We start from the raw sequence: 22946 nt of genomic DNA, 5'->3' as shown, positions 1-22946 counted from the left end.
TGCAAGTCCGCGGGGGTATTGTTTAATTTAGAAGCTGATCAGGGGGGGGGGGGGGTCTTCTTGGACTTTTGCCGTTCTCGGGGGGTTTCCAATGCAATTGCCTGGTTTTCCATGCGGAAATGGGATTTTTGCTATTCGTTCTACCAAAGGGGTTTCCAGGAATCCCTAAAAGGGAGGGTGAGGATGCCAAGTTGGCTTGGCAGATGTACAATAGAATGGCTGGCTAAGCTTACAGTCAGATCTTTTTTATATGATAAGAAGTTACGTTCATTACCCCTATGTTATCGCTATTTTTATTTTATTGTTCAAAGGCCTACTCTCCATTAATATGCTGTAACTCAGTGGTAGAACAATGCACTGTCGCCTGGAAAGTCACAGATTGGGCTCCTAGCGAAAACACAAAAATATTTCGGTTAGAAATTGCGGAAGCTCTCTCAGATATCTTTATCTCCACCAACCTTCATTTATACCACCATCAGTTTTCACTCATCCGCGCTCATTGCCAAAAGTAATCGATATTTTTGGGCAAATTTTGTATCATGGCGATTTGCGGTGAGCCTGTACTTAGAATAGAGTAAATTAAGGAAAAATCTCATTTCTGGTGAGAGTCGACTTTCTTACCTGCGCTTTCTGGGACATCCCAATCAGTTTGTGTTGCTTTACAGGATGAAATCTTCCCCTCTATTAGGTCGAGGTTAACACAGGCATGGACTGCCTCGTCCCTCTTGTTAAATTGGTAAATCTAAAAGTAAAAAAAAAAAGCAAAAAAAAAACCCCAGAACATCGAATATTTTGTTAACTAAGTAATCTTTCATCTTTTGATCGTACACTTTTCACAAACAATCACAAAGAAATAAGCAGCGATTCTTCTGTTGTACCAAAAGATGGAACATTTAATATACCCGGGGTGTTGTTCGTATTTTGTGGCTAGCTTTCAGATTTAATCCTTGCTAGTCCAGTTTTGGATCTCTATCTCTGTCACGCAAAAGTATGCTTCAGCGTTGCGTGAAAGAGAGAGGGCCAGAACTGAACTAAATTCTTACCTTTGGCACAAACACGAGTAAGAGAGTAACGCTGGTGCACACGATCAGACACAATGACGTAATGGCATATAGAGCTTCATAATTCACCGAGCCATCCATAGCAAAAGCCACAATAGCACCAATGATGGACAACACGGCCACATTATAAACCGACATCCCGATGTACCTGGAGTCATTTAGAGCAGGAATGCTAACATTACGTGTCCCCCAAGCCAAGAACAGACCAAATAACAGAAGGATCCCTTTGTAGGCAAATAAAACGCCCAGGAAATACGTTTTGTATTGACACGTGCACTGGTATAACACAGGGGTGATAATAATGTCCTCGCTCTTTCGGATCTGCAGATAGATAATCCAAGATTATAGCTATTTTACATAGAGCGGCTTTAAAAGATAATTTGAGTGTCGTAATAAGCGCTATCTAAAACTATCTGAAACGTTTTTAATGCCTTCTCTTCCTTTATGACATTGACTTAGATAAACAATAATCTCCCTTTAGCGCGGAAATATGCTCCGATACTTGTCCGCGGACATTAGCTGTTCCGAGAAGTAAACAGTTTTCCGAGAGCGTAGATAGCACTCGAGGAAAACTGTGAGCCTTCAGGAACAGATAATGTCCAAGGACAAATATCCGAGCATATTTCTGTGCCAAATGGAGGCTATTGTGTGTATTATCCTTCAAATATTTTTTTCGCAACGCGTGGTTCAGAAATTTGTTGACTTTTACTCGGATATTCCTCAGTTTAAGCTATTCAGTCACGTGACGTGTTTAAACGAATCTGGGCAAGCGAAAATATTTGAAAACTTAAGATATCCTAACTAGAATGGCTCCCCTCGTATTTGTTTAAGACGAATATATATTACGTTTAAAACGCACAATATGTGTAACATTTAGTGCGTCTTGGTAAATACGAGAAGCATAAAACGTGTGTGTCGAGAAAAGAGAAGTTGTTCTAATAGTCTCTTTAATTTAGAACATTCTATGATTCAAAAGGCGATCTTGCAAATATTAAAGTTAGTAAAGAGGACTATAAATATCTCACCATATGTTTAAATTTCAGTATTTCGGCTTGGAGCGGATCAATTGCAATCCAGCAGGACAAGAACACCACATCAACAGCTAGCAAGCCTGCCACAATACTAAGCAGGTGAATATCCTTGATGGCCTGAGATAAAACAAAAAAGGCAAGATGTCATCGACACTTCCATTCCTTCCATCGCCGAAATTTTGATACCGTATGTTCTTGAATAAAAGGTTGGGTTCGAATAAACGCTATCCCTCTTAAACACCTGGAGCCCGTTTCTCGAAAGCCCCGGAAACTTTTCGGGCCCGTAAAGCCATTTTTAGTTTATCTGTATCTAAAAACGGAGAAATGTGTACGCATGAAACTTCTTGTATGAAGGGAACCTATGTTCATTTTAAGAATATGTGAATAAAACAGCTCTGTAATCGTAAGGTTCGAGATTTTGCTATGGTTTTCCGGGCCCGAAAAGTTTCCGGGGTTTTCGAGAACCGGCCCCTGGTCAAAGTTAGATGAAAACATTGATCTCCGGCGTTTATACGCTTCTAGATACGACGCCTTTATTTGAGATCAAAGATACCTTTTAAATCGGAATTTTTCAAACAGATCTTTACTGTTAATGAGACAGGACATATTGACAGGAGCGACATGTGCTCCTGTCGAAAGGTTTAAGATGCTACCGCGGTGTGCTCAGGTCGCTCATTCAAACTATATAGAGAGTTGTTATATAGTACGCTACATGATCCTGCTTCAGCTTAATCCAACCGTTAACAGACATGTTCAGTTTGTCTACGACCAAGCTATTTATAAGGCTGATTTTGGTGAGAAATCAAGCAGTAATAATCTTATGCATATGTTTTGGTGTCCTCGCCCGCGTATGTTGTTACCGTGTGTGTTAATGAAATTAAACTATATAGTATTTACCAAGTGAGTGTGTCCCTATAGTTCACAATCTGTAGTTTCGTTACATCTCACCATTTTTTTGTTAGTCGTGGCAGCTGTGAATATCTTGTGCACTCGCCAGGTTTTGCTGAACATGGCACCAAATGATAAGGAAAATCCAATAGAAAGCGCTGCAGCTCGAGCCTGATGACCAAATTAAGTGTTAACGTTTAGGAGGTGTTCCGTCCCGCATTGTGTGCAAAGCCAGGCCTTTCCTCGCCTTACACCCAAGTTTTGCTGAGCAAAACGCAGTGGCTACTATGTGTAAGGACACAAATTGTTGCGTTTTCTATGATTGGTCAGCTGCTTTTTTCATGGCTTTAGTTGGCCGATAGTCAAAAAGTTATATCTTACATTACAGTTGCTTCCGTACTCTTCTGTGGAGAGGATCCTCGCATCCAAACCAAGCAAAATGACTGAGGTGTAACAAAGCATACATCCCAGAATAATAAGATTATTAAGATTTGGTGATGACATCTTGATGATTCTGCAGAGGAAAAAAAAAGAGAAATTTATTCGCCGGCAAAGACTGAAATTCTTCTGTTATTAGCTGGTTTCCGATGTATTGAATAGACAATAGCTAAACAATGAGTTGAGAATTTACTTAGCAAAAAATCTCGATTGTGATTTTGTCATGTATTTCCTGCGAAATGTTCGATCAGCAGGCTTTTTATGTCTCTGGTTTTCGATATTTTGGAAATCTCTTGTAAACAAATCAGTTTCTGTTGTTGTGTATATCAGAATGTCTCCGCGGTAAATTTCTTACCTACTCTTTCCTTTGCTTATGTTAAAATGCAGGAAACCCAAAGAACAGAGAATTCCAGCAGCTGCCATAAGCCACATGACTATTATAAGAGGTAACGGGATTATCATGAATTCCTGATATTGAACTGAGTGATCTTTGGGTGGCTTGTTCCCTGAAAGTATGCATGGCAAATGCAAGGTAATAAATTTCATGTCTAGTTTACTAATCTAAAAGAGAGAAACTTGAAAAATGTATACAAATTTAAGTTATGTCGTATTATCCGCCTAATTTATCTGAAACATTTTTACTAGAGTTTCTTAAAACAAGTGAGGTAGAAAACATGAGAAGGGGTTTAATTTTATAAACATCTGAAATATCACTGGATAATATCGCATCATGTCGTTTGGCAACCTCCCATCCTAGCTCAAGTCATACACTCATTTTTGTCATGTGAAGTGTTCTGTAGATAATTGTGTTGCCTTAGTTATTTCTGAGCTGATTAGGTATTCACGCACTCGTAAATATACAAACACAATTTTCAAGAAACAAGGGTAAATTCATAAGACCTCTCATACCTAAGACATGAAACAAACCAGGGTGAATGAGTCTGCTCACGCTCATAAACTCATTCGATCGTGGTTGAAGAACTCGGAGGACGCTACATTTTGCTTAACAATTCCAAGAATATCTAGAACAATTCTATTCTGGATCAACTCAGTATGTCCCTTGCTATACAGCTGACTGTGTAAGGACAACTTTACAGTCATAGATCAAACACGAGAGATCTTGTCTTACCACATTTTCAAACACTGTGACGCGGAGTGGAGTCAGATTCTTGACGAACTATTAGGTGCTTGGAAATGTGGTAAAACACTGAATCGAGTGTATGATATTTCTTCACAATCGAAGCCAACTCAAACGAAATAACGGAGAAACAAAAAGGTAAGAATATGTGCTAAAGAGATAGATCAGATCGATATCCAAACACCGTCACAGTTATGATTTCTGTCGTTTAAACTTGATGAATTATTATTGACATGATGATAGATGCGAATGCAGCCATAACACTACTGGAAAAACTACTATGGAACTATTATTGAGTTTGAGAGAAGCTGATCAAAATGTGTCACCTAGCTTAGTCCAAGTTCTACATGAAAACGAGAATTTGGTCGATTCCAAGTTCATTTTTTGCAAACGACGACACAAAAACGAAGATACCTACTGCCACCGCAGAATAAGCGCAAGACTTGTCATTTTTCTGTTTTAAGCTGATTTAGGTGAGGTATTCATAGGCCGAACAAAGTTCCATTGAATAGCAACACCTTTTCTGTACCTTTCCATAAAGAGTTCTTCGTGGCCTCAAACAGCTCAAACTTGTCTTGTTTGGTAAAATGCTGGCCAATTGGGACTAGCTTCGTTCCACCATCTGGGACAAGGGACAAGGCGAAAAAAAATCATCCAGATACGCTACCACTGGTCAATGAGATATGACAGGAGCCCATCATAGGAGCGTGCAAGTCCCATACTAAGCCTATGTCACGACATTTTTACAGACCGGTCTATTTTTAGGCTAATTCTTTTCCCGCGAAATAGGTCAGTTCCGGTCTACATGAGCACGCATCGGTAAGGAAGAAAATGGCGGCCTTAGGTGGACATGTCGACAAAATAAATGGAACAATAAAATACGCTAATTCCCTCTCTATTTTTAAGTCCGTGCTTGTAATTGGTCACTGAGGTTCCTGCGGGGGTCTGAATTCGCAGTAAATTTAAACTAAAGATACATCGGTCTGTGACAGGAATATGGGGTAGTTGCACGCTCTGGTGATGGACTCCTGGATATGACTGGTTATAGCGTGTAGCTGGAGTTTTGCTGACCAACTAAAACTCCAGAAATGCAAAGGACAAGCAAAGGAATTTATTGCTAATTTACACGAGACAATATGCACATATCGCACATAGATTAGCAACACATTTTTCACAGTAAATGAAAACCAAATTAATACATTACTTTCAGTCAATGTAAAAAGGTAAAGGAGCCCAGGCCATTAGGGCTTATCCCGGTTTCTGTAGCATTGAGCGACTAGAAGTATTTCTACTCCCCTGGCTGGGATTCTAGTCCATCGTAGGGTTACCTTCAGCATTAATTTCATTGTACTCCAACTGGTGACGCAGGGCACTGTAAGCGTCAACCCCGTTCCCAGGCTCTCTCTTCTTCCAACGGCTAAGGGAGGCAGAGGATGGAGAGCCTGGGAATGAGGTTGTGTGAGAGTCGTGTTTTGTCTAAGAAACATCACAATGACCCTGGTTAGGGCTCGAACCCAGACAGCTCGATCAGGAGTCCACTGAGCGCACTGACCGCCAGGCTACCGCGCCTTCCACAGTCAACTCAAAGCCAGTCTAATGAATGAGCTAGAAACCGAATTGGATCCATTCTGCGATAAAAACATTCCATCAAGAAAGCTATGTACCTTGGAACTGTTTCACTACTATTATTCCTTCCCTCTGCTCATTGGCAGTAAACGATATCGGACCCTAAAAACACACAAAAAGAAACCGTTATCTATGGGGTTACGGTGTCCTGGGGAGCTACTCCCACAAATAATGTGTAGGGTCTGCGGCCCGCTTCCCAAAACTCTTCCTTACCCTACTCATGACCAAAATCTGCTATTTTTCCTGCCCCACTTATGACCTGACCAAAAATCCAATATCCTATTTATGACCGTTTGCGGCTGGCACAGTTGCCCCAAACATAATTTATGAAGGCTTTTGTTGATGGTCTTATCGATAATGATGAAAAAGTAGCTTCCTCTAAAAAACATAGTTAATTTGAGAACAAAATGATTAAGATTAGAGTGCAAGAGCCACACCCTATTTATGACCAAAATGGCCAAAATCGACACCCTATTTATGATCAAAACGGCTTAAAAACCCTACCCTTTGGGGCCGCATATACCTATATAGCCCATATAAGGGAGTGCCCTCAGGGTAAATGTGAAGTGGTAGGTGTGACCGTTGCATGCTGGAATTTGGCGAGTATCGTCCTATACACCGCGCGGTGGTCTGGGGTAGCTCTCAAATAAAAATCACGGGGCTGCTCGTAGTACCTTTCGGGAGTAAAAAAGGCGGTTTTGGTACTTCTCTAGAGTGTCCAGCATCAAAAAGTCAACAGCGGGAGCTTTTGCGGTACCATTTAGGGCACTGAACCGAAAAAAAATTAACAGGAGGTAATGTGTTGTTTCACAATTGGTACCTCTTGGGGATGAAAAACATTTCAAGCCACCCCCAAAAAGCAGGATTATGGTACCTTTTAGGGGTTGTTTTCAAAATTTCCGACGAGCAACCCCCTCCTTTTTATATGGGAGTCCCCCCGGGCCTACACACCTAACTCGCTTTAAAATGCTGGTCTTTTTCACGGTCATTGTTTGAGTCATCACCTAACACTTCCCCCCCGCCGCTCCGCTAAGGATTAGAAAAGCAAATAATTAAGCAATTACCGTAAGACCTTCAAAGTTCACATTTTGGAGCTTAGATTGTATTGTCGAAGTTACCGCGTAACTACCAACTAAATTTTCCACATTATACTTCAGTGGCTTATCGGCTGTTTGCAATGCGGTGCTAGCTTCTTTCAAGGCTAGTATGATGGCCCACATCGTATCAAATGCTGTTGCCATTTCGATCTTGTCTGAGTTGTCCTTGAGGTTTTTCACTTCTGGTTTACTGAAGACTTCCCTCAATGTCTGAAAAAAACAAAATTGCACAATATGACCAAGAAGATTACTTCATTGTGATTGCCTGAGAGCAAAACAATATAACGCGAATGATCGATTTGTATTGCAGTGCAAATTAACGAGTGGACATTCGGAATTTTCTCGGTCATACATAATTAACTACTTATTAACCGAGAGTGAGGTCTTTATGGGAAAATATATTGTCTTTCAGCCAATCATAATCCAGAATTTCGATGTGTTATTTCCACTGGTGTTACACTTGAACTGCACTGCTCTAAGCCAATCAGAGACGAGTAATTTTTCATGTATATTATTAGGTGAAAAATATTTCTGAATGTCTGGCACTACAACCAAACATTAGTGTCTGGTTTGTATTAAAAATAACCAAGAAATTAGCAGTTACCTGCAACGTGTTTACGCATTGCGCGTAATAGTGTTCCGCATACATGCTCTGTTAATTAACAAATCATTGAGTATAGCTTGAAAATTGAAATATTTTTTTTTAAATCGCTATTGATCCAAAGTTTGCTGCACGGTTTTCCGTGCCTAAGCTAAGAGCTATGTCTTCCCTAAACTAAATGCTTTTAATTCTTAGTTTGCAATCTGAAGCGGTATTCTCCGCCTAATCACAGAGCCGTCTTTGAATAATGCGGGCACTTTTCGTACCAGGGCTCCGTCCACACGTATCCGGACTTTTTTTAATCGGTAACTTTTTCTTTTCGGATCCGGCTTCCGTCCACTCGCATCCGCCGAATTGGGCAGCGAATCCGGATATTTTTGAATCCGCTCTCCAGGGCCGCCGGGTTGAACAAAGCCCGATTACGCTAACCCAGGTTTAGCGAGAATTTTGATTTGAGTTTTGTAACTTTTCGGTGATGTTCCTGTTTATACTGTTTGTCCTTCAGTTTTGAGCTTGACTAAGCTCAAACTACACGAAACGTAAGCAGTAAACATTTTTACCCAAGAAAAATTTATACTTCGGTTAACTTTTAATCCTGGGTTAGCGTTAACCGGCTTTCGAACAATCCGGCCGAGGGTGGAAAAACATAAATCCGCATCGAATCCGATAACGTGTGGACGGTGAAAATCCGATGACGTAGCAAAATCGTGTCCAGTCTCTTACCGAACCATAAACCAATATGGCGGCACAACGTGTAGGCCTAGTTTCTCTCAGGAGTGAGTCCGGATACGATCGGATGCATGTGTCCAGGCGACTTCGATTTGAATACGCTACGTGAGGACGGGGAAATTTTTAAATACGGAAAGAAAAAGTTGCGAGTTCAAAAATATCCGGAAACGTGTGGACGGGGTCTAAGAATTATTATCTACTTAAACCTAGCATGAATGATATTGTTGTTTATCCCTCACAAAGTGTCCACACATGCTTCTTACCAGACCGGAAGCAGTAGTTGTATTTTCATCAGATCGATATAGGATATTCTTCTCGAATATAAAGGCTCCATCAGCAGCTTTTTGGTACTGCTCTTTGGTACAAGTTTCGGTCTTGCTATTCGTTTTTCTCTCGTTTTCAACAAGCCTATACCAGTCTTCTATGGTTCCGGCATCCGGATGCAAGATCCAAACAAACTCCGGTCCATACAAGTCCATCTTGAACACCTGTAATTGAAAAGTTTCGACGCCTGTTTCAACATCGTTGTTAAGCTAATCACAAATGCAAAAATACATGATAATGCCCAGACTCCCAAAATGTAGCTGAGTGAGAGATACTATAATTCTATTTCTGATAACTTTCAGCCAAAAACAATTTGCTCTGGACTTGATTTTTATATTTTGTTTCCACGGTTCTCGAATCACTCCATGGTTACTGAAAAAAAGCATTGACATTTAATTTACTTTATAGGGTTGGACGGTAATAACTAGACAAGTTAAAGTTACACTGTTAAAAAACTCACCTCACAAAACACGAGACTAGCTCCCCTCTTATTGAATTCGCCCAGAAATATTTTAGCGTCCAATTCCTGATTAAAATTCCATATTAAAATTCATTACTATTTTTTCAGTTTATTTCACGAAAAATAGTGAAAGTAGATAACTTTATGTTACGCTTTTTCGTACACTCTTACTTATTGTCAAGGGTTTTGACATAAATAAATTGATTGATTGATTGATTGATTCACTGGTAAAGGTAAAGTATGATGGGCCAAGTGGTCCATATCGCTGAGGCTTGTCCCGGATTTCGGTAAGCAACCAGGGGTATTTCTACTCTCTTCTTCCCTGGATGGGATGCTAGTCCATCGCAGGGCTGGGGCTGGCCCTAGCATTACATTGGTCGGTAACCATTCATGCCCCTCAAGAGGTACTGTAAGATAAGAATATCTTGCCCAAAACACAAAGCAATGACCTGGCAAGGGCTCTAGCCTGACCCGCTTGGTCTTGAGTCCAGTGCAAGAGCAGTCCAGGTTTGTCAGTCGCTAGACTTTCGTGTGCTATCCTTGTTAAACAAAGTTGATTTACTTCCGTTTAGTTAAGGGATTTCAAGCGAGGTAAGAGAGGATTAAAAAATATAATAAAATAGGCTTTATTTTCAAGGTAATCCCTCTCAAATTAATTTTAGCAATGGTACCCAGTTCTTTCGCGTATAATGGTACCACAGAGGTGCTTCGGCGGTCCACGAGAACAAAATCTGCGTTACAGGACTGGCTATTTCTAGTCTCTCCTAGGATTTCCGAAACCGGGAGTGATCTAATACCCAAGATGGACTACCTTAGGCCTGTGTGCGGGATTAGTCTTGAGGGTGAATTATTACCTTCAGTTTGTTAAGCTTTATTTTGATGTCCTCTTTTATATTTTGGTGTCTCAGCAAACCTGTATCAATTGCTTCATATCCGATGATATCTAAATCCGGATGGTGTATAAGATCACCCACTACCTGAAAGTTGATACCAAGAACAATTCGCAATTACTATTCTGAGTGAAGCTTAGTCAGACCATGAAATAGAGAAAGTTGTTATTCCATCGTGTTATTTCTATGACATATAGCTCCTGCTTTGTATGAATTGCTGTTCATCCCGCTCGGCCATTGTTGCTCCGTATACCTATCGAACCGAGTTAGGTAATTATACTGTAATTATACTTTAAAATGACACAGTGGGCTAATTTAACACTGACCCAAATACAGCAATCTACACAATCAAAATCAGAAGGTTAGTTTCAAAGCTTTAGCACAAGAGTAGCGAGTGAAGGGGGAGGATGGCGTCGAGTATTACATGTAAATGAAATCTAGTATCCGAAGTGAACGATGGAAAACACTTTATTCACTCGATGAATGACATTCAAGGAGTGAATATCAAAAATGCCTGGTAAGACCGTGCTGAAACAGAACAAGCGGAACTGTAAAGAATATTAGGCTTAAGATTAAAAAGAGTCATGATCACTATTTAAGAAAAAATCATAATATATCAATCTACCTCTACCACCAAATTGTTTAGTTATTATCTATTTCACCTATTAATACTTTGAAATTATATAATTCGTAATAAACGAACTATTATTGTTAGGTTTATTAACTGATGCTTAATGTATTTTAGGCCACACCTTCACATAAAGTCCTCCTGTTTCCAGGAAATCATACACGATCGCGGCTCTCTTCCACTTGAAGTAGTCCATCAGTCGAAAGTTTGCAACATTGAATGTGAACGCTGTTGGCGCAAAGGTAAATCCGAAACTATTTTCGAGTTCGCTCACTTCAGAAGTAGTTGTTAGGTATGTCACCTGTTGAAAAGAAATAGACGATGGTTAGTTTAAAGTTAATTAATTAACGCTTGTTGATTGTTAGCAACTACATGGTTAATCCAAGACACAACTATGACTATTTTAAGCTAGATTCCTCATTCCTAGCCATCCTTGTTTTGCTTCTTTTTTGATGTATTTTTGTGCAGCCTTTTAACACTTTAATTACTTTAAAAACTAATCCCTTTTGGTGAAAATTTTAATTGTTAACCGTAGGTTATTTTTCAGAACGCTCGCAGAATTAAGTCTTTCTTTCCTTACAAAGATCGTTTCAACCGCTCGCAGAAATGGAAGATTGTCTGAAAAGCCAGTTGCTGGGATTGTAATGTTTTCTACATGGGTAAAACCAAAAGAAGATTGCATGACAGAAAGACGGAGCACTTCAAAGTTCTCACTCAAGTTGGTCACGCCTCCGCTGTTACTGATCATTCAACTTCTACCAGTCACAACATCAAATGGGACCATTTTGAGATTCTCAGTAGCAAGTGGTCAATGTGATTTACAGTGTAAAATCAAGGAAACATTGTTAATACGGGACTTAAAACCCGCCCTAAATGAAAACGTCGGTAGGAAAAACTCTTTCTTTATTATTTCACACCGGATGTAATTTCTTTTGTTCATTGTCGTCTGGCTAGTTACCAATACCTCGCTTTAGTTTTAGTCTTTTTAAATCTTGTCATATTTTGTAAGCGTCACTTTTGAAGATATATGTTGTAGCATACGAAACTTCAAGTTTAATATACCATGCGAAACCCGTTTGTTATGTTTGTAACCGTTGTTTGTTTTCTTTTTCTCCTGAAATTGAAATGGCCGAAAAACAAGAATTTTGATCAGTTTCTGATTGGGGGAAAACTAACCGACGCCATCTTGGATTTGGAGGACAACGTGGCTGAACCCTCAAGGCTTCTATAAATGAGAAAAAAAGCACAGAAAACAGTGTTGTCATCTCGCTTTCGATTATTGATGGAGTAAATCAACGACCAATCACATGGAAGACTTTCAGAAATTGGTAAGTCTTTTATTATTAATTCTGTTTATTTTGTTTTATGTAAGGGGTAATCCCTAACGTTATGACATCACACAGAGATCTCAAGGTTTAATACTCTCCTTAAGAGAGGGGTAATGGGAAGCCGGTAAGTATCTCATTATGTATGTTGACATCGCCATCTTCTCCGATTGGTTCCCGATGACGTCATCGTCCCTGTAGCGAGTATGCGTACACGAAGCACAAGTGCAGTTCCCGCCTCGCGGATCACGTGACAGTGGGCTCACGTGGTCGGCCATGTTGTAGTTTTCGTCGTTGCTGCTTAGTGCATTAAATAAGTTGTTTTGCGGACGCTGTTGTCTATCCACTTGTCGTTACATGGTGTCAGAAGTTTCGCGAATCCACACTACAAGAAAACTGAATGATTTGTGGCAGAAGTCGCCGAATTTATGAGCGAACGCAGCGGTGAAGATAGCGAACAGCTTCTTTCGACAAGTCCGATTTTAAGTTTGACAACAATGGCGAATTTCCAAATACCTCCTCCTGACATACTCGAGCTAAACGATGGTTCCACAGCGTCCAATTGGCGAACTTGGGTCTCTGCTTGGAATAATTACAGGTTGGCTACGAAGCTAGATAAAGAGGAAGAAGCGCGCCAAGTAGCGACCCTTTTGGCAGTAATTGGAAAAGAAGCGAACAAGGCGTTTCGTACTTTTACATGGGCCTCGCCAGACGAGGCAAAGAAAATCGCTTCGGTTGTAAGCAAGTTTGAAGAGTATTGCATTCCCAGGGAAAACACTATTTACGAAGGTTTTATTTTCTTTACGCGGGATCAGCGGGAATCTGAAACTGTTGACCAATATTTGACGGAGGTTCGCCAAATTGCAGCAAATTGTGATTTCGAGTCAATCACACCCGATCAGCTTCTCCGGGATCGACTGGTGCCAGGTACCAAAACTGCCAAGGTACGTGAAAATTTGCTCAAAGAGAAGAAATTGCTATAGATATCGCTCTTGCTGCCGAGAGTACGGCCGTGCAAATGAAAGTTATGTCTGCTGAGTCCGGATTGAGTGCTGTGAAAGAGAAAGAGAAAGAGAAAGAGAAAGAGAAAGAGAAAGAGAAAGAGAAAGAGCAGTCAGAAAATCTCCCATCTGTCAGCGTTGGTTGGATCAAGGACTGCATATTCTGTAGTCGGAACCACGAAAGACGCAGCTGTCCTGCCTTTGGTCAGATATGCGCATATTGTAAAAAGAAGAATCATTTTGTTGTCAAGTGCCCAGCAAAAAGCAAGGTGTCTACTGTCCAAGAGCGATTCTATTTAAGTGCTGCAGGCGTTGGTAACGGAGGTCGTGAGATGGTGACCCTCACTGTATCAAAGGAGTTTAAGGCCCTTTCAGGGCATGATGTGACTTTCTTGATGGACACTGGGGCTGAATGCAATCTTTCGCCCTTGGATGTCTACAAGAGGGCGACAGGCGATTTACACTTGAAATTCCTCAATGCACGCGGAAAGTCAGTCATGGTTTTAGCTAATGGAGATGAGCAACCCATCGAGGGCAAAGCCACAGTGTATGTCTCCCGCAAAGGAAACGCACACAAAATAGAAGTCAATGTAGTCAGGGGCCATGGGTATGAGCCCACACTGTCCAAGCAGACAATGTTGGAAATGAAGTTGATAAAGATTCTTGACAGCGACCGAGATCCACGCGTCAATGTACTGAAGACAGACACAGAACCATTGCTGGAAGAGTATGACGATGTATTTGAAGGCCTTGGAAAGTTGGACGGACAATACCACATCGTAACAGACGAGTCCATCAGACCTGTAGTACATCCTCCGCGGCGTCTACTTGTTGCGATGACTGAGCGAGGTTCAGAGGAAACTCGAAGAAATGGCAGCTGCCAACATAATCGAACAAGTCGACCAACCTACTAACTGGGTGTCAAGTATGCTAGTAGTGAGCAAGCCATCCACTGAAGCTGAGGGGGAAACCAAGTTACGAATCTGTTTAGATCCCAGAGATCTGAATCTTGTCATAAAGCGTGAACATTTCCCGATGCCCACAATTGAAGAAATTGCAACTAGGCTGAATGGAGCGAAACTCTTGAGTGTTTTTGATGCCAGTAATGGTTTCTGGCAAGTAGAACTTGATGATGAATCTAGCACTTTAACAACATTTAACACCCCGTTCGGGCGTTACCGTTGGAAGCGAATGCCATTTGGCATCAATAGTGCACCGGAAGTTTGGCAGCGCAAAATGCGAGAGCACATTGAGGGGCGTAAAGGAATAGAGGTCATTGCAGATGATTTTGTGATCGTTGGATTTGGCAACACACCTGCTGAGTGGCAGGCAGATCATGACCGGAATGTGTGTGCCTTCCTGGAGCGCTGCCGTGAGAGAAACCTGAAGTTGAACAAGAAGAAAGCTCGACTGAAATAGCAAGAAGTTCCTTTCATCGGACACGTTCTAACCCCCGAGGGACTGAAACCAGATCCACTCAAGGTAGAGGCCATTGTGGGAATACCAAACCCCAGTGATGTTCAGTCCTTACGTAGGTTTCTTGGCATGGTGAACTACTTGGCAAAGTTCCTCCCACGTCTATCCGAAGAAACAGAGGTCCTGAGAAGACTCACTGAAAAGGATGCTGAGTGGTGTTAGCTGAAAAGTCATGCAGATTCTGTGGCCCGTGTCAAGGAAATGATTGTATCTGCACCTGTACTTGCCTACTATGACATGAATAAGCCAGTGGTCATTCAATGCGACGCTTCCCAAAGCGGACTTGGCGCAGCTCTGTTACAAGAGGAGCGCCCAGTGGCTTACAGCTCTCGTGTGATGATTCAAACTGAACAAAACTATGCTCAGATTGAAAAAGAGCTACTCGCCATAGTTTATGCGTGTGAAAAATTTGATCAGTACATCTTTGGAAGGAGCAATGTAATTGTGCAGTCAGACCACAAGCCGCTGGAAACGATATTTAGGAAGCCCATCCACAATTCGCCAAAACGCCTCCAACGCATGCGCCTCCGCCTGCAGAAATATGACATCCAAGTAGAATACAAGAAAGGAGAGACCATGTTCTTGGCTGACACATTAAGTCGTGCATACTTGGAAAATGAGTGTCAGACCCAGGACAGTGACGTCCGTTCTAGCAGAGAACAACCGTTTTCTTTTGAGTTAGAACAGATTAAACATGATGAAGATCTAAGTTTCTCCCCTACTCGTCTGGAAAAGCTGCGTGAGGAGACTGCCAAGGACGAAGAATTAGAGATTCTATCTGATGTTATCCATGAAGGTTGGTCAGAGACCCTAGCAGAAGCTCACAAATATGACAGGCGTTGGAGGCAAGTAATTGAGCTGTATTGGAACAGCCGTGATGAGCTGACCACAGAAGATGGAATGGTATACAAGGGTCATCGCCTTGTGATACCATTTAAAGAGCGTCCCGGCGTTGTAAAGAGCCTGCATGAATCACATATTGGAATAGAAGGAACATTGCGTCGTGCCCGCGACACTGTTTACTAGCCTGGGATCACAGCCCAGCTCAAAGATCTCCTGTCAAGCTGTGGAATCTGTAACCGTTATCAGCCCCAACAATGCAAAGAGCCGTTAAAGCCTCATGATGTGCCTAATTTGCCTTGGGAGAAAGTTGGAGTTCATCTATTTGTGCTGGACGGGCAGTCATTTTTGATAGCCGTTGATTACTACTCTGGTTATTTTGAGGTGCAAGATATGAGTAGCACCACCAGCACCCGTGAGATCACCGTTCTAAAGGCGTGGTTTTCCAGGCATGGTATTCCTGTGACCGTCATCAGTGACAATGGGCCTCCCTTCAACAGCGAAGACTTCAAGACCTGCAGTGAGGAATGGGACTTTCACCACGTCACATCAAGCGCTTATCACGCACAAAGTAATGGTCGTGTTGAAAATGCAGTTAAGACCTGCAAATCATTGCTGACCAAAGCCCGAGCTGATAAGCGTGATCCTCTGCTGGCGTTACTTGAGTGGCGCAACACACCAACTGAGGGTATGAATGCTTCTCCTGTTCAGTTACTATATGGTAGGCGAACACGCACCCGTCTCCCAGTAGCCAAGAAATTGTTAACTCCAGAGGTGATAACTGATGTCCCCGAAAAGATCAAGATCAGGAAGCTGAAACAGAAACACTACTATGATCGCCACTTGCATGAACTGCCAAAATTGCACGACGGTGATGCCATTAGAATGCGATTACCACGCGAGGAATGGTCACTGGGGCGCGTCATTGGAGAGGAGGGGGCCCGTTCCTACTTGGTTGAGGTGAATGGAAAGCATTATCGTCGGAACCACAAATGGCTCAGAGCAACACCCGAGGAATTACCAGAGTCAGTGGAGACAAACCTCGAGCTGACGGATCCTACTGAACTGGTTGAGTCAAGCCCAGCTGAACTACCACAGCCAATAATACCATCATCTCCATTAGTTTCTGGGCCACACACTGAAGGTCGTCCAGTGCGTGATCGCCGCCCGCCAGTGTGGCTAAAAGATTACGAGTGCTAAAATAAGACACTGACTCTACCTTGTGCTTTTTTACTTTGGCTTTATTATGTACTTGTGCAGAGCATTTCAGTTGGTTACAGTGTTTAATGCACAAGGTTTTCTAAGGCAGATTTGAACATGATGTTATTGTTTTCTTTTATTAGTATCAACGTTCTGTCTGCATTTACTGAACTATTAGAATTAGGAAGGGAGATGTAACGAATATGCGTACACGAAGTACAAGTCCAGTTCCCGCCTCGCGGATCACGTAACATTGGGCTCACGTGGTCGGCCATGTTGTAGTTTTCGTCGTTGCTGCTTAGTGCATTAAATAAATTGTTTGGCGGACACTGTTGTCTATCCACTTCTCGTTACAGTCCCATCGTGCTTGGCTGTACCCTATATAGGTGGAACTCGGACCTATTTCTCTCAGTCTTCATCATGGCGGACAGCAGCAAGGACTTCTGCAGCTGTACGTTTTAGGGCGGGACACTGCAAGTATTTTATCGATTTTGTAATGATTGTGTAGCCATGGAAATCCGTGAAAATATACTGTTAGTATTTTATCGATTTTTTAACGATTGTGTCGCCATGGAAATCCGTGAGACCGATCCCAGGTCCTCCGTTGAGGCTGATGGACTGTTTTCCAACATGGCCGCACTTTCAGGGTCACCGCCATCTTCAATTTTCAAGTCGTCTCCTGATTGGCTGAAAACTAACCGACGCCATATTGGATTTAGAGAACAATAGAATCCATTGTTCTCCAAACAATAGCTTATTGTGTTTCTCGGCGCCTGATTGGTTACGGCCCATATAAGCGCCATATACCACTCGCGTTTTGTAGCTTTCACTCTAGCAACAGGACGAATTGTCCCCGCCAACAAGACATAATCAACACAGTTTGCTTTTGGCCAAGAGAGAAGTTTATTTCCACATCCGAAGACACAAGATAAATCATAGAATCTACAAACTGAGAAATAAACCTCTCCGCTACCCACCCTATCGCTAAGAAATACAGAAAACAGGGGAGGATGGGTGGGAGAAAAACTGCATGAGGTAGAAAAACGATGTGACTACTACGAGAGTAATAGAAACTGAAATACAATACGACATACGCTCAAAGTTAAGTAACGCCATTGAATAGGGGGCGTGTTGAGTACGGTTGCCAATTAATCCCGGTGAGCGGAAGCGCCCAAAGGAAAAGCATGAATTGCCGGTGAAATCTGATTGGCTCATATTTATCGTATGACAGGTAAGCAGCCAAGGGGCGGCAGACGACTCGTGAAGTAAATGTCGATGAATGCATCTAGCGTTTTTGTTTGCCCTTAGCCCGTTCGCCTGACAAAAAGCCTGATTGTAGGTTAACTGATTAAATGGAGAGTTACTGTTGTCTGCAAAGGTCTTAAATGGTTCCAGGGTACGCGTTTAACATGTAGATTCAGCAGAAAATTCATTTTGCTTTAAAAATGTCATTCTTGAAGGGACGTCACGACCATACTAGAACCTGGGCTCTTTTTTGATTAGATATTAGTATCTTCTTTGGATATGAAGATTTGGATTTGAAGATATTAGTATCTTATTAGTATCTTTTTTGGTAAGATATTATTAAGATATCAGATATTAGGTAACTCTTATTTATGTCATTTTTAGATGATTTTTATTTAGGAGGGCTCCACTGAAAACCGCCTTTGGTGAGTTGGATTCCCTCACTAAATATTACTATTATTATTATTAATATTATTATTATGATACTCGGTCAACTCGGATGTGCGTGGCTGAAGCTGGAACTTGAAACGCTGAAACACCTTCGGAATGGAGAAAAGGTTTTGGGACTAATATCTATGCTCTATAGATAGAGATCACTACTCCGTTACTATAATCTTGGTTATTTCATTTCTTACCATAAGTTTACCGTAAAATCGTACCACATTCAATACCGAGGAGGCTTCATCGGGTGTGTTAGGACCGAGCAGAATCAACGGGCGTGATCCATTGTACCATCTATTATCTTTCAACGCAAAGGTAGAATAAAAAATAGCGTTGCTTGGGACCCCCTGTTGAGGAACAGATTTTAATAATACACTCAACTTATTGTGTTGTCTTTGGGTGCCATTGTCTTTCATAAATGTAGTTTTTTTATTGTTAAAACACGTTTGACATATTTTAAACGCACATAGGAATTACCTTGACATTTAGAGTTTCAAAGATGTTAATCACGTTCCATTCCGTGAAAACTGAACTGCCATACTGGTGAAAATACAATAGTTTTTTCCCCATTTGTCAGTAAATGAGCTTGTCAATTCATCGAATAAACATTTGTTGCAAGTTATAGATGAAGTTTTTGGACGACTTACAAAACCCTTCTACCTTGTTTTCCAAGTTATGTTAGTTTTGAAGGGAAGCCTGTAGGCCACTTGTAACAGTTGGTCACGTGACTTGTTTTGCAAGAACACACTGATCTAGTCAATGGTAATCCATCACTTAGAAATGCTAAACACATTCACAAATAAGCTTATATGATAAATTTTCAAGTTCAGGTTTATATCCTTTAAGAGGAACTTTTTACGGACGTTAAAGCTTAGAAGGAGGCTGCAGTGGTTTTCCATACAAATCCTTGTAATTTTGCAAGTTTTCAAGCTGCCATAAAATCTTTGGAATTTTCCATTCTTCCTAATATTTTACCTTTCTTTCTATCTCTCATAGTTGCATGTCGGCAGCTTCCTTTTGTAGTGATTAATAGCGAAGGTTTCTGGAGGGCATAACTTTCTCGCTTCAAAGCCTACGTCTTGTTCCATATAAACACGCAATAAAAGAACTTGGCAAATATCCAACTGAGCCATATTGACCTTAGGGGTGGTCAACAGCTTTTAGATATTAAACGTTTTCTTCTACAAAACGTACCTTTGTGGGATAAGGGCCATCTATGACTATCTCATATTTGTCCAGGAAAACTTTCAAATCCGAAGAGTTTTTGGCGGCTTCTATTGCGAGGTTTATCCCGACAGATGTCGCTTTGTTTGTAAGCCTTCTCTCCAGTACGGGAATAATAATCTTCGTCTTGTTGGCGTTACATTTTAATAATCCAATCACCACGACGATGACAAGAGCGGAAATAACCGCTGTACTATTCATCGCACCTACGGAAGAGTTAGTGAAGCGACTTCCAGGTCAAAAACTGATGTGGAACTACAATAAAAAAGAAATAAAAAGGAAAGCTGTTGAATTTTTGTAACTGAGAAAATAAGCCAGATAGACTAAGATTAGAATTTTCTTCTTTCGGCGATCGCAAAAATACGTTGTCTCATATACATTTATTGTAGTGACAGTGGCGAGTGTCTGATTTTGCCAAGCACATTCTGATCTTCAAAATTATGTTTACGCTGATTTTAGGAAGGGACTTTTTTTGTTCCCAGACGCCGTGATCCTTTTGGTCCGCGATAAGAATGACGTTTTTTTTGGCGGACCTTACTGAGGGGAACACAGCGGTCATACATCTGCGCATGTGCGAGCAATGGAGCAACTAAAAGGCGGCCAAAATATTTTCATGACATTGTTCTTTTCGTGGGTCATCGGCATCTTATAAATTACATTTTCCTCGTTATTGATATATTTGTTTAGGTTTTAGTCTGTACAACGAGAGCTTACAGAAATAAGATTTAAAAATTGTTGTAACTTCTGCTTGTTGCAGGTCTTTCTTTTCCGCGGTGTGTATTTTCCGTGCTCCTTGAATTTTTTTGTCCGCCTCGACTTTGCATTCAGTGCACCAGTTTTTCCCAGGTTTGTAGTGCAGAAAAGATTTTCCCACCTGGTCAAAGAAGAGGTACAGGCGGTTTGGGATCGGTATTTTGGCCAGCTATGCCCCCATGACGATGGACATGAACATAGTTTGTCGTTTCGATTCATCTCGTTGCTGTGCTTGAGACAAATCCAGGATCCGGATGGAATCCCCACAGTCCTTGCCAAAATTTTTCCAGCTCGTCTGAGCGAAGCCGAATCATTGCAATTGTGGTTTTCTTCTCCCATTTTTCCTTCTTTTACACACCGTTTTTCGTCCGTTTCCGGCGTCACGCACCGTACGGATAAATAAAAACAAATAAAAATATACTACGCTGTCGGCTCGCAGCATGACACGGGTTTTCAAGAATTATAAACCTTTTTTGGTAAAGCTAAAAACAAAATGGTAAATCAACAGAACACCGGTAACTTAATAAACTTTGTGTCTGAAAAGTCTTAAGTTTTCCTTTTACCTACTTTCTTTTCCTTTTACAGATTTCTATGAACTTTCAATTTTTTTTCGTAAATTTTGCGTAACACCGGTTGTTTCCCATGTTTTGCGCGGGAAATCTGCGCGCGGCTACCAAAAAATGTACCCATCTGCGCATGCCCGACATTTGACTGTTATGTTACTGAGGAGACTATTGAGGGTCTTACACAAACCGCCATATTTTGTTCATTCGAAACCACGGACCGCTTTCTTTTTCTCCTAAAAACCGAAACCACCCCACTGGTAGGACGATTATTATCATAACCGATCTGTTAACAGCACGGAATAACTTCTTTACGACATGTTCACTCAATATAATCGTAATTCTCCTCACAGACAAGAAGATCACAAATTGTCTCTAAAGAAAGAAAATTAGCGAATAAAAAGTTTGACGTCTACTGGGTTGCTCACAAACACAGAGAGCTCCGGTTGTTTGAATGACCCCCTCAAAAAAACGCAATAAATAACGAAAACCGCAAACTAAATTTATGATTTCCCGCAACCGCACGATAATTCCTTAATCGCTAACCGCCAGATAAATGTGAATGTACCCACCAGATTATAATAGACCCTCCCTATTTTCAAGTTTGTTGGAGAAGTTATTCCAGTCCACTTGCTTTTTGTATGGCTTACAGCATCTGAGGTTTTTGTTCATTTGCCCGGATACAATGATAACCTCTCTCCCGGGGGCCTTTGTCTTGAGGTGTATGGCAAAAAGAGTAAGCAGTGAAGCGACAGAAAAATATATGCAGATGCTAGCTTTATGAGAAGAGCGCTCCCTACTCAGTGCGAGGAACTCCCATGGAAAAAAGTGCTTGTTCAGTGAGAAAGAAAAACAAATTCTATTCCGACCCAAGCACCTTCGTGGTCATCACAAGCAAGTATGAGAACAGTTAAGTTGTAGATAGCCAGGAAGGAACTCCTGAAAAATACCACATGTCAGGGAAACTGTAGCGTAATTAGAAGGAGAAAAAGATGCTTGGGCTCAGGTTGACTGAAAGGAACCAGTATTACAGGGTATCAAAGAGAGAGCAATTTTTAGTCAATACCTAGTTTTTACTCATATATTTTTGTACTGGTCCCTAAAATTAAAAGGGATGGGTGGCGGGGAGGGCGCGGAAGGAGATGTAAAGTACTCGCTATCAAAGTTTAGTGGTAAGCAATCCCCATCGTGATGTTCAGGTCACGAGCTGGACGTGGTCAAAGTGCTGTTGTTAGTTGTGTTTGTAGAATTCTACTAGTATACAGATGCAAATGCGGCAATATGATTGGTCGAGCTTCTCGTGTAATACCAGCCATTTTTACATGGCTAACTCCATGAACGGGTAAGATGAACTAAATCCTTCGCTGTGATTGGCTACCCGAACAGGCAAGATGGCGCTATCCCGCCCTCTCGAGACTACATGCTGTATTCCACAGAATAAATTTCCCGAAAGCCATATAATAAATCCTTTAATATATAGATTTAGGCCAGCCTAAAAGCGGAGCTCCTCAGTTATTTTTCGGAATGTTGTTGCTAATGAAAATAATCCAACATGTATGAGGTAAATTGCGAAGGATTTAATAGTTTCAGCCGGAACTAGTATTATATCAGCAGATCGAGGTGTAAGATGGTGTGATTATGAAATATAGAGCCACGATTTCAAGGATTTCTGGGAAGCTACCAAAAATCTTGATCACATAACAGAACTGTCTTCTGTGCTTTTTGGTGGCATTTCTTGTTCTTTCCTACCTTATTCAGAAAGACAAGGCATTGTTATAAATCATTATATTCTTCCTTTGTTAACATGGGGACTCCCATACAAAAGAAGTTTACACATTTTTTTGTTGTGGGGACTGATTGAAATGTAGTGGTTACAATATACTCAGTCCCTGAATCTCTACCAAATGAAATCTCACAAAAATACCAAAACAGTATACATCTGTGAAAAGTTGGAAAGTTTTGTTTTC

The 22946-nt window shown here is 41.2% G+C and overlaps 1 protein-coding gene across 1 annotated transcript; it reads right to left on the bottom strand.

Moving 5' to 3' along the window:
* Positions 1 to 1005: 1005 nt before the first annotated feature.
* Positions 1006 to 20290, bottom strand: LOC145500840 (gamma-aminobutyric acid type B receptor subunit 2-like). The gene is made up of 14 exons (XM_081480376.1): positions 19634 to 20290; positions 18634 to 18786; positions 11036 to 11212; positions 10248 to 10370; positions 9394 to 9459; positions 8873 to 9097; positions 7247 to 7489; positions 6221 to 6284; positions 5086 to 5178; positions 3774 to 3924; positions 3362 to 3494; positions 3041 to 3151; positions 2087 to 2209; positions 1006 to 1382 (listed from the first exon to the last, which is right to left on the bottom strand). Exons 1-14 carry the CDS (start codon positions 19862 to 19864, stop codon positions 1032 to 1034), a joined length of 2244 nt encoding a protein of 747 aa, XP_081336502.1. The 5' UTR covers positions 19865 to 20290; the 3' UTR covers positions 1006 to 1031.
* Positions 20291 to 22946: the final 2656 nt, after the last annotated feature.

The sequence above is a fragment of the Orbicella franksi genome, chromosome 10 (assembly GCF_964199315.1).
Source record: "Orbicella franksi chromosome 10, jaOrbFran1.1, whole genome shotgun sequence".
NCBI lineage: Eukaryota > Metazoa > Cnidaria > Anthozoa > Scleractinia > Merulinidae > Orbicella > Orbicella franksi.
Note: the sequence above shows the minus strand (reverse complement) of the source record. Positions and strands in the feature narration are given on the sequence as shown.